Consider the following 18,762-nt stretch of genomic DNA (forward strand, 5'->3'; position numbering starts at 1 on the left):
TCTCTCTCTCTCACACACACACACATACACACACACACATACATATATATATATATATATATATATATATTATAAATGACATGGATGAAGGTGTGGAATGTTATATGAACTTTGCAGATGATGCAAAACTACCAAAGAAAGTAAGTACAGAGGAAGAGTGAATCACTACAGAAAGACCTGGATAAAATGGAAATGGAATAAAAATTGGGAAGTGAACTTAAAATCAAGAAATGTAGTATAATGGAGTTTGGAAAAAAGTAATAATAGAATAACAGGGCAATATAAAATTGGTACAAAGGAAGTTAAAACAGCTCGGAAAGGGACCTAGGAGTAATTATCAGCAATGCCATGTCACCAGATAAGCATATCAACTAAATAGATCGGAGAAACCTTCAATTTACTAAGATCAATGAAAGTGGCCTTTGACTACTCGGATGAGGAAACGGTAAAGAAAATACTAGTTACACTGATAAGACCAAGATTGGAGTGTGCTGAGACACTATGGACACCCAGTACTAAAAAAATATATAAAGAAATTAGAAAGAATTCAAAGAGAAACGACAAAAACGGCGCCAACTCTCTCTAAATTGACATACGAACAAAGATTGTCCAAACTGGAACTACCAACCCTGGAACAAAGAAGAAAAAGAGGAGATCCACTGGCCATTTACAAAATTATGAAAGGGATGGAAGTCATCGACAGAGATGATTCATTAAAGTGGGATAAGAGAAAACAAGAGGACATGAAAAGAAACTCAAAAAGGATAGTTGTAAAAGAGATCTGAAAAAGAACAGTTCCCCACACAGTGGTGGATATTTGGAACAAGTTGGATGAGGCAATAGTGTGTGCAAATACTATTAAAAACTTTGAGAACAAACGTGATGCTGATACAAAGACGGGTCTCTACGAGCATAGCTCCCTTCCCGAATAATACAACTAGGTAAACACACACACACACACACACACACACACACACACACACACACACACAAATCCAGTAACTTGATTGCAGTTATATTTTATCTTTGTTGTAATAATAATGATATTTCGTCTACTAATAGTAATAGTAATGATAGTACCTGCAATAATGGTGACATAGTAACAATGAAAAAAATACTAATGCTAACGATAGTTATATATTAAAGGCTTCTTCCCCCTTATAAAGGAGGTAGTCATAACGATAATTAATAATAGTAATAATAACAATAATAATTTTAGTAATAATAATTGTCTCCTTTCATCCTGCTTCGTCTTGTCATTCTTCCCTTAATCCTTTTTTTCCTCCCCTGTTTGTCTTTCCATTCTTCCTCCTCCTCCTCATCCTCATCCTCCTCTTCGCGTCCTTTCCTTCACCTGCCACTCCTTCATCCCCCTTCATCTCCCTCCCCCCTTCCCCTTCAATCAGCGCCCACGCACACGCCAACACGCATGCGTGAGGAAGAGGGGATGTGTTCCAGTCAGTCTTGCGACATGTAATAGCTTTGATGCCTGCCTGCCTGCCTGCTCCATGCCTGCTCCATGCCTGCCCCCTGCCTGTTCCTCTCCTATCTTCCCATTACCTGCCTGCCTGCCTTCTTTCTGCCTCCTTTCCTTCTTCCCACCTGCCTGGCTTCTTACTTTGTGCCTTCTCCCTGCATGACTGCCTATTTGCCTTATCTCTGCTTGTCTGCCTGCCCCCGTCTATCTTCTTGCCTGCCTGTTTCCAGCATGACTTCTTGTCTGTCATCCTTCTCCCCTCCTGCCCTTCCTGCCTGCGCCCTTCGCCCCGCGCCGGAAATGGCAACAGCCTCTCACGCGGCCCAGACCCTTGTTCATGTACCGGGGCAGAGCCACCCAGACCTCCTCCCCCCTCCCTCTCTCTCTCTCTCTCTCTCTCTCTCTCTCTCTCTGTGTGTGTGTGTGTGTGTGTGTGTGTGTGTATTCACTTGGTCTTTGGATCACGTGTTGGACTTCGTGATCGACAGCTATTTCCCTCCTGGAAGAGAGCTCAGAGCTCGTAGGTCCGATCTATGGGTAATGCTATGACCTTGCACACACACACACACCCAACTCCCCGCCCACGAGAGTCAGAGTAACGACCCGAGGCACAGCGATACCGAAATAATTTCGGCCCTGGGCAGGATTCGAACTGGGTACTGGGAGCACTTCTACTTCCCAGTTCAGCGCTCTACCAACTGTGCCACCGAGTTGGTGTGTGTGTGTGTGTGTGTGCGCGCTCGCGCGCGCGCTCATCACCTGTGAAACATCAGGTCTACTTTTCAAAATTAATAAAATCGTCTGGCATCAGCCAGGACGAAATATTACAATGAGCCAGATGTGACACAGTGGTATGGAAGAGGTCGACTTGGGTCAACACGAGAGAGAGAAAGAAAGGGAGAGAGAGGCGAAGGTCAAGGTGGATACGCACGACAGAGGCGCGATATTGTACATATGGATAAAATCGCTGGTAAAATACAGTCCGCAACGATCAACCAACGAAGATGGACTAAATGTGTCCGCCTGACCGACACGAGTCGATGACGTGTCGCATGTGCGACAGTGACTGACATGTCACGATGTGTAACGTCACAAACCGACCAGCAACAACTGTGGACAAAAGTCTCGAAACGGCGTCAAGGATTTATTTGATTACTATTACTACTGTTATAATCATAATTGTTATTTATATTATTATTATTATCATTACCGTTATTAGATTTTTTAATTTAGCTTTTCTATCCTTAAATCAAATATCACACAAAGAGAAGTCATCTAGTTGGTAGTGATTTTTTTTTTAATGAAGATTAGTCTCCAATCATAAAAAGAATACTGCGTGATTGTGGTCCACAGGGGTGTCACTAAAGTCCCACACATGGGACTGTGCAGAGTAGTGGAAACTACAGGATAAGTCAGACGTTTTGACCTCACTATCCTCCGTGTTACCGTATCCACCCTGATAGCAAAGGTTCAACCAAGCATGTCGCCGCCTTGTCCTCAGTTCGTTGCAGAGGGTGACCCACAGTACGAGCTGGAGGAGGAAGAGGGAGGTTGCGTGTTGCTATGAGCATGTGCAAGTGCTCCTCCAGTTGACCCAGTTAGCGTAGGTGCCCTTCGGTATTTCTTGGAATATTTATTTTATTTTCATATTAATTTTGGGGGGACTGACTGGATTAGTATATGTAATATATATATGTATATATATATATACTGTATATATATATGTATATATATGTATATATGTATATATATGTGTATATATATATGTATATATATATATATATATGTATATATATATATATGAATATATATGTATATATATATATATGGCAGAACATAAAAGGTCAATTAGGTATGGGCAAGAAAACTCGGCTGTATTTCTTCATGTCAAAAATAAGAATCATTCTTTCGATTGGGGTAAGGCCAGATTAGTGTTCAAGTCCCACTGCGGTTTCAGGAGGAAAATAGTTGAATCAGCATTAATTGAGGAATGCCCTAATATTAATATTTCTAAAGGGCAGTGGACACCTGACATTATTTCACGCGCGGCAGTTAACAAGCTGGTACGGACATTACAACCTCCCCCCTCCTCACCCCCTCCCTCCTCCGCCACCCCAGTTTGCCCCGCGCCTGAGTGAGGTCATCTGTCCACATCTCTTCCTCTTTGTAGCTTAAAAGTCCACTCTGTACTCTACTCTATGTACTTTCCTGAAGAGGGCTACAGTTGATAACCGAAATATAGGATTCTTCTTTATTCAAAGTTTATTTTCTCCGACTGTGGGTTCCTGTGTGTCATTTACAAATGTGCTACTACATTTCTGTTTATATATATATATATATATATATATGTATATATATACTGTATATGTATGTATATATATGTATATATATGTATATATGTATATATATATGTATATATATGTGTGTATATATATATATATATATATATGTATATATATACTGTATATGTATGTATATATATGTATATATATGTATATATGTATATATATATGTATATATATGTGTGTATATATGTATATATATATATATATATGTATATATATGTATATATATATGTGTATATATATGTATATATATTATATATATATATATGTATGTATATATTGTATATATATATTATATACTGTATATATATGTATATATATACATGTATATATATATATATGTATATGTATATATATGTATATATATATGTATATATGTATATATATATATATATATATATATATATAATTTATATATATATATATATATATATATATATATATATATATATATCCATCGTAGTTGCATCGTAGCGCACTTTTTCATGTCTAAATATTTCAACTTCCGATCTGAATGTCACTCTTCCGACCATATGCGTTGGTACAACCGTATTCAAAGACTCAAGAAGATATTGAATATAAGATGATGAAAGCCGTAAACTAATCAAGTTGAGATAAACCAAGAGCGGTATGTACTGAAGTCATGTTTAATTTTGGCTCGTGAGATTGGAGGGAGGGAGCAAGACGCTGTGCTTCCCGCCATCCGTCCAGTATTAAAAGATAATCATATAAACCTTTCATTTTCTCTTTTATGTGTCACTTTATTGAAACGTGTAACTTTTCTTCACAAATTCTATCAAAATGAAAATGATCATCATTTGCCCGCAGCAACGCTAGGGTAATTTGGCTTTATATATATATATATATATATATATATATATATATATATATATATATATAATATTGTCATGGGCTTGATAGGTTTGGCCTAAGTTGATGGAATGTATGCAGTTAATTCCGAGTCTAGGGGTAAGTCGAATTGAAGTTCTGGAGCAAGCCCGTAACAAAGTGGAACGTATAGAGATTACAGGTAGATTACGGTACGTTCCGATTAACAGCTCATATAAGACTGGAATGTAGGTAAGGTTATAAGGAAGGTTGGTTAATATGGAAGTCTGCACCAAGATTAAATAATTATATTTATGACCATAGAAAAATAAAGATTTACGTTTTTACAATTACAACGCACAGTACACTGGGAGATCTAACAAATATACATTCCTAACTAAACACACACAATAGAAAAATTACTTACAAATTCACACATGGGTGTAACGACCAACAGCGTCGAAGGGGTGAGACCAGAAAAGTGAATTCCATAGGTGGTTAGTAGATAAGAGGGGGTCGGCTCGGGGCCGGTCCCCTTCATATAGGTAAGTGGAGCGTGGCTTGGCGATTCATGGCCATGCTTCGAAGCCGAACGTATGGCGTACGTTGACGTACGTATGAACAACGTTGGATGAGATGACTTCAAAATTTCGATCGTAGCAGGCGGGAAATTTGAAAGTCGTATTCGATTCACGGTTGGCTATAACATATGTATATATATATATATATATATATATATGCAGAGCTGGGCGCGTTCCTAGGTGCGTTCCGCTTTAGTTTGGCCGCGGTTAGCGCTCACAAATTAAGCTTAAGAGACAGGTTCATACCGAAATAAAAGTCCGGCAGGCCACATACCCAAAGAAATAATTCGTACGCCACATACTGTACCGGCACCTATATTGCTTTAATAATTTAGGAGAGCTAACCGCAGCCAAACTAAAGCGGGACGCACCGAGGAACGCGCCCAGCTATCTGTCTATATATATATATATATATATATATATATATATATATATATATATATATATATCCAAAGCAATCGCATAAACACGTGATAAATGAAATCTGCCGAAACCACTGGGAAAAAAAAGGTGACCGAACGTTTTCGTCTATTAAGATGTCTTCATAGACAACGTTCGGTCACCGTTTTTTTTTTTTCTTTTTTTATCATTTTCCCAGTGGTTTCAGCACTATATATATATATATATATATATATATATAAAGTGTGTGTGTATGGGCGTAACGCCATATTGCAAAATGTGATGCAGCAGCACTACGCACATTTCATGTTTTGTACAATGGACCACTGTTGCAAGATGATTGAAGGCAAGAGTCAATCTTCTAGATAAGCGTTTTTCAAACTGTGGGTCGCGTGAAAAGTAAAATAGGTCGCGACAAAAAAAAGAAAGGAAATAAAAAATACGCAAGTGAGAGCAAGGCGGAGGAGGAAGAAGAGATGATGATGAAAAATGAACGTCTCCTGAAATATCTCTTATTTCTTTCCCTCTCCCTTTCCCCCTTCTTTTCCTTTTTCCTTCTCTCACTATATATATATATATATATATATATATATATATATATATGTATATATATATATATATAAGGTGGTTCCAATATTGTAACAATCTTATTTGATGAGTAACGATTGAATAGCTAGTTGTCGACAATTCCATACCAAACATTTTTTCCTCAGTCTTTACTAATTTCATATGCTTACCTTTTATATTCTTGTCAGTCTTTTCTATTTTTTTTGTGAACTCAGACATAGTCTTCGCACTTTTAGATATCGTACTATATCTAGTTATATATATATATATATATATATATATATATATATATATATATATATATATATATATATAATATAATTACACCTAAGTATTATGGGTCGCGATGTAAACTGTGGTTCTTGCTGTGGGTCGCAGTAAAAAAGTTTGAAAAAATGCTGCTCTAGATGTCTACCGTGCACACGCGCACACGCACCCATTTGGTGCGAAAGAGAACGGCCGACGTCTTCAGACACTCCCAAGGGACCGGCCATTGTGATCGGGTCTGGCCGTGGTCAGAGGGGTCAGAGGCTTCTTGACCTCACCAGGACACCAGGTCAAACTATTGACACATCTCAGTCCAACATTACCAATCTACAAGATAATTTCTTTGTCAGCATGCGTCCAACACACATTTCTTTTATGTTTCCTATCTTATGTAAATATTATCCCATGCATGGATACTGAGTGTCTAGACTCGGCCCATACATTGTACATTGTAGATATAGGAAAAAAATAAATTATAGTTGTGTAGGGGCAACAACCAACCTGTACCTGTAAATAGAATTTGGGAGCCCCCCAACCCCCTGAGTTCTGCTCGGAGGTTTCTCCGTGACTGTATGGGAGAGAAGATGAAGACATTAAAGAGAATGAAACTTCACTTAGTTTGTCCCACCAAACCAATGTAGATTACTAGCCTACACCCTGATATTTTTTTTATTGTCGGACACGGCTGAATACCAGAAACTTGTATTATTAGTACTCTCTAATATAGCGGTCTGGGATAAAAATCCAAAATGCATTAACCTTTGTTATAAAGAATAGCAAAGTGATAAAATCTTGTTTGGTTTTGAACGACGACTTCGTCCTGACACGGTTCGCATACAGCGTTTCACGCATTGAGGTGGTGAGGAGCCTACGCTAGTAGGCTCTGAGTAGTTGCGGCCGAAGACGTCACCTTTGCTTTGTGCACTTGAATTGTTGGGGCAGGTAACAGTCATTGTTGGTCATCGGAGAGAAATGCGGGATTCGAACGCACAACCAAGTGAATGTGAGGCCAGCCCCGATTCTAATTACGCTAACCAACGCACACCACGGCTTGAGAGTAGTGTAGTGTATGGACAATGGTGGGGTTCATCACAATTTTTTGCCCAGGTCCTCCTCAGGCAAGTGCATGGTAACCGGAGGATCCATTCCACACGCCACTTCGGGTAGAATTTTCTTTCTTTCTTTTCTTTGACCAATCTTTCCAAGTCCTTCTTACATGCCCAGTGGCTTCTCGGACATTTATTATTAATTGATTTCCTGTTTTCCCAATCATCGTTTGCTGGCACTGACAATGCCACAATTGAGCCTGCCCTGGCTTTGCGAAGGCTACAGGTTTGGATGGAATCTTTTTAATATATTTTCTTTATTCGGTTTATATTCCCATAGTGAAAAAATAATCATGAAATGCATTTTTCCTTGTAAAACACTAGACGACAAACAACATCTATAGAATAGTGTTGTAGTTTTTTGATAAGTTGTATGTGGCTTTTGAGAACATCATCGACAAACTATTGTTTATAAAATGATGTTTACCAGAGTAGATGTGCGTGGTATTGATTGCATCGGCTCATACTGGCCCATGAAATTCGTATTTTGTTCCGAGTCAGTAACGGAAATTAGTTTCAGAAATCATACTCGGATGTACTCAGGAATGTCGGTAAATGTCTCCATTATTAAGAGATTAAACACATTTGGAGGTTCAAAAGTACAGTATATGCCTTGCCGCCCCCTATTTCAAAGGATTACAAAGGCGGAGCATGCCGACAGGAGACCTTTTGGTCCATATCTAGGTCGGATGCGAAAAAATCATAATAATAACAAAATAATAAATAAAAACTATAATAATGTAAATAACAAATAAAATACATAAATAAATGCATAGGTATAGTTAATAAACAGGTAAATAGTAAATAATAATAAATTGACATAACTAATAAATGAAAATCAGACAGACAAATGATAACAAAACAAAAACAAATATAAGATAAATTATAATCATTACAGCATCTTGCTTAGGTGTTTATCTAAATGGTTCTTAAAGCTTAGAACTGAACTACATTGCACTACCTGTACAGGAAGTTTATTCCATTCATTAACTACACGGTTGGCAAAGTTGTTTCTACCTACTTCCAAATTGAATCTATTTCCGTACAGTTTGAGACCATTGTTTCTTGTCTGATTCTCATTCAATGTGAAAATTTTGTCACTTTTGATGTCAATTCCCTTTAAAATCTTAAAGACCTGTATCAAGTCACCTCTGAGTCTACGCTTTTTTAGGGAAAACAGATTCATATGTTTTAGCCGATTTTCGTATGATTTATTTTTGATATTTGGAATCAGTTTTGTGGCTCGCCGTTGTACTTTTTCCAATCTGTCAATGTCTATGAGATTCGATGACCATACGGAAACAGCATATTCCAAATGTGGACGAACTAACGATTTATATAGCTTGTTAATGAGTGATGGAATTTTGAAATCAAAAGATCGCGCAATCAGTCCTAGAATCTTATTTGCTTTCTCAGAGGCTGAAATACACTGCTTGGATGATTTGAGGTCGTTACTGATAATTACGCCGAGATCTTTTCACTATCCACTTTTGTTAACGAATTTCCAAATAACTTGTAATCGTACTTACTGTTATTTTTACCTATGTGCATTACTTTGCATTTACTTGTGTTAAATTTCATTAGCCACTTTTCAGACCATTGCTGTAATTGATCTAAATCTTCTTGAATATCTAATTGGTTTAAGTGATACTCCGCACAGTTTTGTATCATCAGCAAATTTGGAAACAGTAGATTTTAGTCCATGGTCTATATCATTTATATATACTATGAATAGAAGTGGCCCAAGAACGGAACCCTGAGGAACTCCACTAGTAACATTTTTCCATCTAGAAGTTTTTCCATTTAAAACAACTCTTTGTTTTCGACCATTCAACCAATTACTAGTCCAACCTAATAGGCTACCACTTATTCCGTGTAAAGCTAATTTAGTAAGTAGTCTTTCGTGTGGGACGGTATCAAAAGCTTTTGCAAAGTCTAGATATATTAAATCTATATTGTTTCTTTTGTCATAATTCGAGATAATTGTTGTAGAATTCGAGTACCTAAGTTAGTCACACAAGAACGTTTCCGTCTGAAACCATGTTGGCTATCATTTATCAAACGGTTACTTTCTAAATGATGTTCGATAGCACCACGGTTATTTTATGCTCCAGGCGAAGATCATCACATTTTCTTCCTTAGCCTGTGCCATCCGTCATAAGATGTTGAGAAGCAGAGACGAAGCTACAACGCAACCCTTTCCTTTCGCACTTGTTCCCTACACCCTCTTCCCTGCACCCTTCCCCTCCCCGCCTTCACCCACCCCCTCCTTCATCCTCCCCCTTCTTCACCCCCCTCTCCTTCACCCCATTCATTCATTCATAGTTTCCCAGCGTGTATTCTACCTGATGTTTGGCGGTTTTACTCACAACCCCCCGTCAGCCCCCTCCCTCCCCCCCCCCGTCGGCCCCTCCTTACTGGTCGACTCCCCCCTTCCCTTCCCTCCCCACTTCTAACCCCCCACCCCCGATAGTATAGTTGGGTTCATTCAGTACTAGTAGTGTTCTGCACGCATGCACATAGGACACACGTGTTTGGTAGTGCTTCTGGCGGGACTAGTACGCTTTGTGGGAACATTACGATGTTTCGTTACACTGTAATATATTTACGGTTAAGTGCTCAAATTTGCACGTGTGTTTGTGTGGAAAAATAGTCTTAGCAGGATTTGTTGGTATTTTTTAGGTACAGGAGACTGTGATCGGAAACAGGTGGCGATAAGAAAAGGAATTAGCCATGGTCCCCTCCTTTCCACCCTCCTCTCTCTCGCTGGCTGCCGTTGTCCCTCGTTGTGTTCAGTCATCAACTTCCTGTGCATCCTCACTTCCTTCACGCAACGAAACACCCACCCCGTCGTTCTCTTCCTGCTGTGATTTTGCCATTACAAATGAGTCGAGGAATCAAGGATTTTTCTCCTCTTGTATACGTTGCTTCCGATGACTGGGAAATGAATCGCCAAAGAGATGAGATAATGTTCTTGTGCGTTCATTGCGACTCTATGCCACAGATGACATTGTTCTCCAGCCATACATGCGTAGCCATTGATTCCGTTCCATTGACGAAGAACTGAAGAACTGTTCATCAGTGTAACGCCTTTATTGTAAAGGAATCAGCCTCGTATATTTTTAATAAGTGGCGACTGTGTCTGAAAGAAGTTGAATGTCCATCGACTGCCATGAATGGAACAAGTACAATACATTTATACTCAACACGATTGATGTCAAGTCGCAGTTGATTTACATGAGTGTAGAACAGGGCGTTGGGTGTGGAAAAGACATTGAATAATCACGACAGAAGGATTTATTCAATAGAAAAAATCCAGCTGTCAAGGAAAGGAAATATTTGGAAGACCTTAGAACTCCTTCAGTCATCAGTCTCCAGGCAGAACTGGACTGACAGAATGGTTAGATGGTATCGCCTCTCATCTAGTGGCAGGTGAATGCAATGTGATGAATTTGTAATGATGAATTTCTGTACGATCATAACGATGTGAATACACATAACTAAAAAAAAATATTTTTTTTAATATTTCAGAAGTCTCAGTAACTAATATAATTGTATTAGAATTGGGTGATGTATGAAAGATGAAAGGATAAATGGCATGCACCACCAGATGCATAATGGAAGCGTTGGCGGTCTCTAATAAAACACGTGTGATCAGCAGGGCAGTCTTGTAGATATGACGTGTCAGTCAGTTTCGGTAACATTGCGTGGCCAGAGCTTTATATCACGGGTTCATGTATATAAAGGGGAGAGCAGTAGTTAATATGTTTTGTCTTTGAGCCACCCAGAGATAAACTAGTCTGGTGTTTACTTGGAGGTCGGTGAAGATTTCATGAATTTTTTTCTCTCAAGTTTTATCTACTCTGATGTTATGACCGTGGTTGATTTACAAGAAGGATATTTTGCGTATTATGTCATCAACTGGAGAGTTTTAAGAGTTGATGTTAGTGGAATTTTGGATAGTGTCCACAATACCTAGCTTTTTTTTTTCCAAACTTTGTTCCTGATCATTGGTGATCCTGGTCAACAATTTACCATTGTTGACTGCAACCTGTTTTTTTTTTATGAATATATACAGTTAATTTCAGTGGTAAATTAGAAGTCTGCATTATTTAATATTCAAAACTGTATTACGAGAGAAAATAATTCGAAAGTGTATGTGCTATCTTAAAATATTTTTTTCATTGTTCATTTATAAATCGGTCATAAATCAGATAAAGCATACCTGACGTAGGAAACGCTGGTAACATTGATTGGAATGTATTTCTGATATATGCTCATGATCCTTACCACAAGTGCAATATCATCAGCAAACAACAACTGGCTCACCTCCTACTTTTCTTCATTTTCTTTAACCATCTCCAGTCTCCTGCCCATTACCTTCACCTTTACTTCCCACACCACCCAATCAATGTACACATTGAACAGTCATGGCAACATGACACATCCCTATCACAGTCCCACATTTACCTTAAACCACATGCTCTCACCATTTCCAATTTGGGTCCTTTACTATATACCGGTACAGAAAAAAATCTAATAACACATGGATGGCAAATAAGAGAGGCATTTACTATGGTTGATTTAGCAGAACTGCTTATGACATATGCCAACCCTGAACAGACTCCTTGGAGTTCACAGACTATAGCAATAATGTCTAGATGGTGTGTCACAAAAACACTAGTATGCAATAGCACTAATATATAATAATAAATTTAGTCTTTTAAAGTAGCACTGATGGCAAAAGTTGTATATTTTACCACACTAACATCAGTAAGTTTTAATCTATATCAAGAGTATACAGTATTACCTGCAACATACTAATACAAACACAAGTCTTACTATTCACAATTCTTGACTGCTCTTAGTGTACGTCTAATATAGGCATTATGATCTCTTGCAGTTCCCTCCATTCTTAGGTTCTCTATTAGAAAAAATCATTAAAGCTACATGATTTGGGCAGTATCATGTAACATCTTAAAACTACGAAATCAACCGACTATAACAATCCTGCCAATGGGTACCACCATACCCCTCCCGTCTTAAGGCATTATCACACTGGGCTATTTTTCCTCCAACTATTGGAGCAAATTTGCAGCCCACAGCTTTAGGGAAGGAATCTGGTATGCTGAAGGAAACTAATTTTCCTCCAGCATATCAAATGACATTCTGTGTATTTTTGTTGTGAAAACAAAATATTGTGCCACAGTGATTTCATGGTGGAAAAGTTTCTGGAGGTGGACGATACTGCCGATTAGTTGGAGGTTGGTGGGAAAAATAGCTCAGTGTGAAAAGCCCTTTACGCTCAGGACACTGCATGAGCATATATCAGAAATACATCCCAATCAATGTTACCAGCGCTTCCTACGTCAGGTATGCTTTATCTGATTTATGACCGATATATAAATGAACATTGAAAAAAATATTTTAAGATAGCACATCATACACTTTCGAATTTGTAATACAGTTTTGAAAATGAAATCATGTAGATTTCTAATTTATCACTGAAATTAACTGTATATAAATATTCATCAAAAAAACAGGTTACAGTCAACAATGGTATATTGTTGACCATGACAAACTGTTGACCAGGTCTCAGATCCAGCACTCTCAAAAAAAAAAAAAAAAAAAAAAAAATTAGTCTCCGATATTTTCTCGTTTTTTCCTTAGCTTCATTTCTCAGTGCCCTGTCTTTATCTATTTCCTCTTCATTCATTTCCTTTTTTATCCATACATTTTCGTAGCTTTTATTGTTTGCTAGTTTTGCCACTTTTGATGATATTTCTTCTGCTATTATTTGAGTTCTTTGATTTTCATTGTCCTGTAGTTTTTTTCTTTTTGAGTATGTACCTATTCTTTGCACGTCATCCATTTCCTTCTCCAAATTCTGCCCCTCATCCTGAACCACTTTTAGTATCTCCTTCACAATTTCTTTCTCTTTTTCTCTTTAGTATTTGTGTACATTGTGTTTTTCTTTGATACCATAAACCACAATGCATTTCTTTTTGTCCACTGTGTCTCTCACCCAGTTTTCCTTTTCTTTGATCACCTTAATCACTGTTTCCTTTGCATTCTCTTCTACCTGCTGCTGTACTATTTCTTTGAATGAGAGTTTTTGATTTTCATGTTCCTGTTTCCACTGATTTTTTATTACATTAAGATTGGTCTCATTGATTGATTCTTCCATCTTTTAGGTTACTGCTTATAATTGTTCTTTTACCTCTTTCTTCAGTGCTTTGTTTTTGTTTCTAACCTCAATTTCATTTCTTTCATTTTCTCTTTTAATCATACTTAGTTCACTTTTTAGATAGTTTAATTCTCATATCATCTCATTATTAGTTCTGCGTAAGTTTGATACCTCTAATTGCAGAGCTTTGTGGTCTAGTTTTAAGTAGATTAATTCTTCTGCCAAGTTGTTGATGTCTCAATTCCTTATTGCCCTGCTAATCTTAGTATCTTTCAATGTCCATAATTTTATTCATTGTTCCCCTTTCCCTCTGAAATTCTGAAAATACTTCACAATCATACCTGTAAGTTGTCTTCGGAGTGACACTAATACATTATTATTATTATTATTGTTATTATTATTATTATTATTATTATTATTATTATTTTATTATTATTATTATTATTATTATTATTATATATATATATATATTTTTTTTTTTGGGGGGGGGGGATCACTCCCAGTGGCGACTCCACTCTATTCATATCCAATACCCTCTTAGTTGGTTCGTTGATTCTTTTTTCATCATTGCTACCCTCCATTCTGTGCAAAAAACTATGTGGTATTTATAATGTGTCATGCATTTATATTTTGTTTTCATTCTGCATATTGAATGACAAAAAAATATGGTTTCCTAATAGTTTAATTACTGTTTTATACACAAACTTATGGTCTCTAATGCAGAATCTTACAGAAAGACACCACAGTAGCTTGACAGGTATAAGAAGGATCTTAGGCTTGGTTCAGAAACTGTGTCAGACCCTCTGTGCATCACCTTCAGGTAGAGGTGAGGATGTTGATGGGTTGTAAAGGTGGACAGCAGAGGGATGACATTGACATCTATCTCATAGGATTACCAACAGATCTCTGGGTGTGGGAAATTATTACAAATTAATTTAGTGCATAAGGTTGGGAATAGCCATTCTTGTGTGAATTAACATCATAGTTGGCTAGACACTAGGGTTTTGTAAATACTTTGAATTAGAATGATAGAAAATTTTAAGTACCAATACAAAAAATGTATATCAATATATTAACAAGAATCAGATTTTAGAATTCTGTCTTGTTGAGAGGATGTTGTATTATGTCTTTTCCTGTGTTTATATTTCAGCATTCACTTTGTCCTGTAGTAACTTAATTCTACTATGTAAAAGGTAGTGTTTTGTTGAAAAGTAATAGTGTAGTGGACACATTTGTTGTATTTGTTATTTTTCTGTAAGATTGTCATCTGTCAATGTAAACAGCTTCACTTTGGTGCAGTCCATTGAGTAAGATCACATGGTAACATTGAGATTATCATATATGAATTATTGTATGTTACCAGATTGAAGACAGAGTGATACTTATGTCTGTATACAGGAGCCTCTCCAATCTGGTGACCATTTCTAGATAGAAAAAAACTGGTCAGGTGTTTGCAAGAACAGACTTTGTCATGTAGGCTGTAACTAGACCAGTGTTTTCCCAAGTCATATGCCACCCTTGTGAGCTCAGGTTTCCTCAATTCCTCCCCAGTTTTGAATTGTCATCTAGTAGTTTCTTCACCATTATGTTTTTATAATGGCAATTAAGATTATTTATGAAACTAGATTTTCTAACTAATTGCAGTCAAATGAAAAAGAAACATTTTAATGAATCACAAACCTTCTTTTTCATTTAGGCCCAGATCCATTGTTGGGAAAGCCAGTAATGTTTTGATGTCATCAAAATTTGAACCAAAGGGGGAGTTTGGTACAGAGTGCCAACCAGATTGTTACATAAAGGCTGAAGTTATGAATCCAGAATGGCCAACGTCTTCCTGAAATATCACCAGGTGCCCATTGTTTTTTTCTGTTTGTTTATCATCTCAATCAATCCTGGACTGTCAACAACTATAAAGCTTTCTTGAAAAATATAAGCTTAAACATGAGATTAGTTTACTGGTATTACCCTATAATACCTGTACTGTATTTTTCAAATTGTCACTGCCAATGCTAGATTCATAATCTTGGCCAGTATGATACTGGCCTTCCTATACAGACTGCCAATTGTTGGCGGCTTGTAATAGCCATAGTTATCAAATGCCAATCCAGCTCCATTATATGAGCACATTTTCAACCCTCAATAATCTAATAACCCCAAACAGGATTAGATTAATAGTATTGTAACTTGTTAAATCTTGATTGTCCATAAATTTGTGCATACAGTATAGTACTGTGCAGGTATTTTCTTTGACATGTATACACAGCATCTATAGTACATTGTCATCCATTTTGGGGTTCCTCCCTTGTGTGAAATTGCTTACCATTGCATACCCAAGCTAGAATATATTCCCTTAGCCCTGAAATTCTCATCTTAAGAGCCAAGTGCTTCCTTTTTGAGAACCACAACACCAACCTGAAGAAGTGAACATATCTAGGCTTTTAGGGGAAAAGTAATTAGTTGATAGGTGTGTTGTATGAACTAATAACCATAAGTCATACTATTAATATATTAAGTTCTTTGTAGGCAAATAGATTTTCAGCATGCAAGAATATAATAAGTTTAATTGAAATCATAACCGAGGTATGAGACATATTTGTGACAGCATTATCAAACAGTAACAAGATTATAGCATTCCAAACATCAGTCATGTAACATTGATATTAATGATAAGGCTGAATAGGTAAAACAACAGTGGATATTGCTAATAAGAGGATGTATTATTCATGATATATATAGACATATATATATATATATATATAATATAATATATATATGTATGTATGTATATACGGGGTGTTCAGGATAAATTTGACACTTTTTCAGAAAGGAAAGAAAAATATCATATCTTGGCCAAAAATTGATGTATTCTCAAAATTCAAAGTGCATCTCTTAGAGGATCTTTTGTCAAATACAACTCACTCAAACAAGCCACCCTGAGCCTCCACCACTTGAATCTGCAGCATGCAGCCTTCACTTTGTCCTTTGAGAGACCTCTGAACACCAGTTTGATCCTGGCAATCAGCTCATCCTTGGTGTTGCAGGCAATATGATTGGTGTCTTTTTCAACTGTGCCCCACACATAAAAGTCCATGGGATTGCAATCAGGCAAGTTGGGGAGCCAGATTTTGGGACCGGTGAAGTCGTAGAAGTTCTCAGACAAGCACTTCTGGGTTTCCTGGAGGTGTGACACAAAGCTGAGTTCTTCTGCCACACGTATGGTCTTCCTGCACCCACCTTCTCCACCCAGCGCTTGACAACAGTGGACAGCAACTCTGTAGCCATCTGAAGTGAGTGAGTCCCTCTTCAAAGATGTTGGGTGGCATGATGTGGCCTTCGCTGAAAACACACCCAAAGACCATCATAATTTGAGAGAACTTGGTCTTCATGAAGCACAGGACTAGCTACCTGTTGTTCTGTATGTTGTGCAACTGGTTCTAGCAGAAGTTCTTCTCGTTTGAGAATAACCAGAGCATCCCTGGCTCGACTGGGTGTTTGACCTTGTTGAGGAGTTTCTTGGCTTTTGTAAAGCAGTTCTTTTGGGCTTTGGCAGTGAGTAGTTGGCCCTTGCACCTCTTGTATGAGGAGTAGCAAAGATCCTCATTCAGTGCTTTCTTCATAGTCACCACTCCAACAACCATCTCTCTCGCCAATGTCTGCATTGCCTTGCATGGGCCTTGCTGCTGCTGACTTTTTTTTTTTTTTTTTTTTTTTCTTCTTGATGAATTTCGTCGTGCACAGTCAGAACACCTTCTATGATACTGCTAGCCACAGCTTCCACATCTCCATTACAATTCTCCAGCTCACATCTCATGGCCTTCACAGTATTCAAGGAGCACTGAGCTACAGCTAAGATTTCTGAATTTTTTAATCCAGTGCGAGTCATCATGATGCAGGTCACTCTCTTCAAATATACCGGTGCTTTCCATTCATTCATGCTCTTTAGCTCTCACACCCACCAATAGTACACAGAATCAGGTATTCGTTGCACTTTACAGCTATTAAATCATTCAAATGGTTCTGAAATGACAGAAGATAAAAAAAATTATAAAATTTATCCTGAACACCCTGTGTGTGTGTGTATATATATATATATATGTATAATTATAATTATTTTATAGTATTAAGTTGAATAAATAGAAGTTTGACGTTTCCAATAAGTTTGGATGTTTGTACTCCATTGCTAGTATTTCATTAACTGCAATTGTATACCAGTTATCTTTCCATTGTTTTAACTGAATTACTGTGCAGGTACAATATAAAAACTAGTATATTTATTTAAGAATGTAAGGATAGCTTAATATGCTGATTTAGTGAGCTCTGTTATATTAGTGTTTGAACTGTGAATCATGGAGTATTATACTGTGTTTAGATGAATGAAAATATATGTTAAGCCTAAATATTTTTAAGAGGAATTTGTATTAGAATGTATCTGATGAGAATGAATTATACTATGGGAACTTCGTCACTGGTAACACCAAGAAAACTAATGCAGAATCCACAGGAAAAATGTGGTGGATATAAGAGAGAATTGGGTGAAATATTCAAACAAGTGTCGCTGATAAGGGGAAAGATGGAGCGAACAATGCTTTTTTACTGTTATATTCATGTTTATTGACATTTAACTTTTGAATTTTCACAAAGAATGCATGGTACAAATAACATAGTATACAGACATATAGTTTTTCATAACATAGATTTTAAGAAGAAATGATGTATAAATACTTTAGGGGCATCATATTAATTTGTTTCTTCACTTCCAGCGGCAACTATTTGGTTCGTGTGCGTGCCCAGGTGATGATGCGTGATGACAGCACGGGAGGATGGGTACCCATGGGTGGGGGGGGCCTGTCTAACGTGTCTGTCAAAACACGCATCACACATGATCCCAAGCAGGAGTACCTCATCTACGGCAAACGAATGTCAGATCAAACGGTATGTAGATGTAACATTTATATCTTTGTGCCTAACTTGTATGCATAATCCCATATTTTTTGTGTGGATTATG

The 18,762-nt window shown here is 37.3% G+C and overlaps 1 protein-coding gene across 5 annotated transcripts in view; it reads left to right on the plus strand.

The window, feature by feature from the left end:
- The window catches only part of Spred (Sprouty-related protein with EVH-1 domain), a 117,921-nt gene that overhangs the window by 75,058 nt on the left and 24,101 nt on the right, over nucleotides 1-18,762 (plus strand). For 3 of the 5 annotated variants that reach the window (XM_076174207.1, XM_076174205.1, XM_076174206.1), the window contains exon 2: nucleotides 18,518-18,689. In XM_076174207.1, the coding sequence (XP_076030322.1) occupies nucleotides 18,518-18,689 (172 nt within the window). Of the gene's footprint in view, nucleotides 1-15,453; nucleotides 15,607-18,517; nucleotides 18,690-18,762 lie in introns of all 5 variants that reach the window. The other 2 variants (XM_076174208.1, XM_076174209.1) reach the window with 1 other exon arrangement.

The sequence above is a fragment of the Oratosquilla oratoria genome, chromosome 35 (assembly GCF_046742065.1).
Source record: "Oratosquilla oratoria isolate Oo_2021 chromosome 35, ASM4674206v1, whole genome shotgun sequence".
Taxonomy (NCBI): Eukaryota; Metazoa; Arthropoda; class Malacostraca; order Stomatopoda; family Squillidae; genus Oratosquilla; species Oratosquilla oratoria.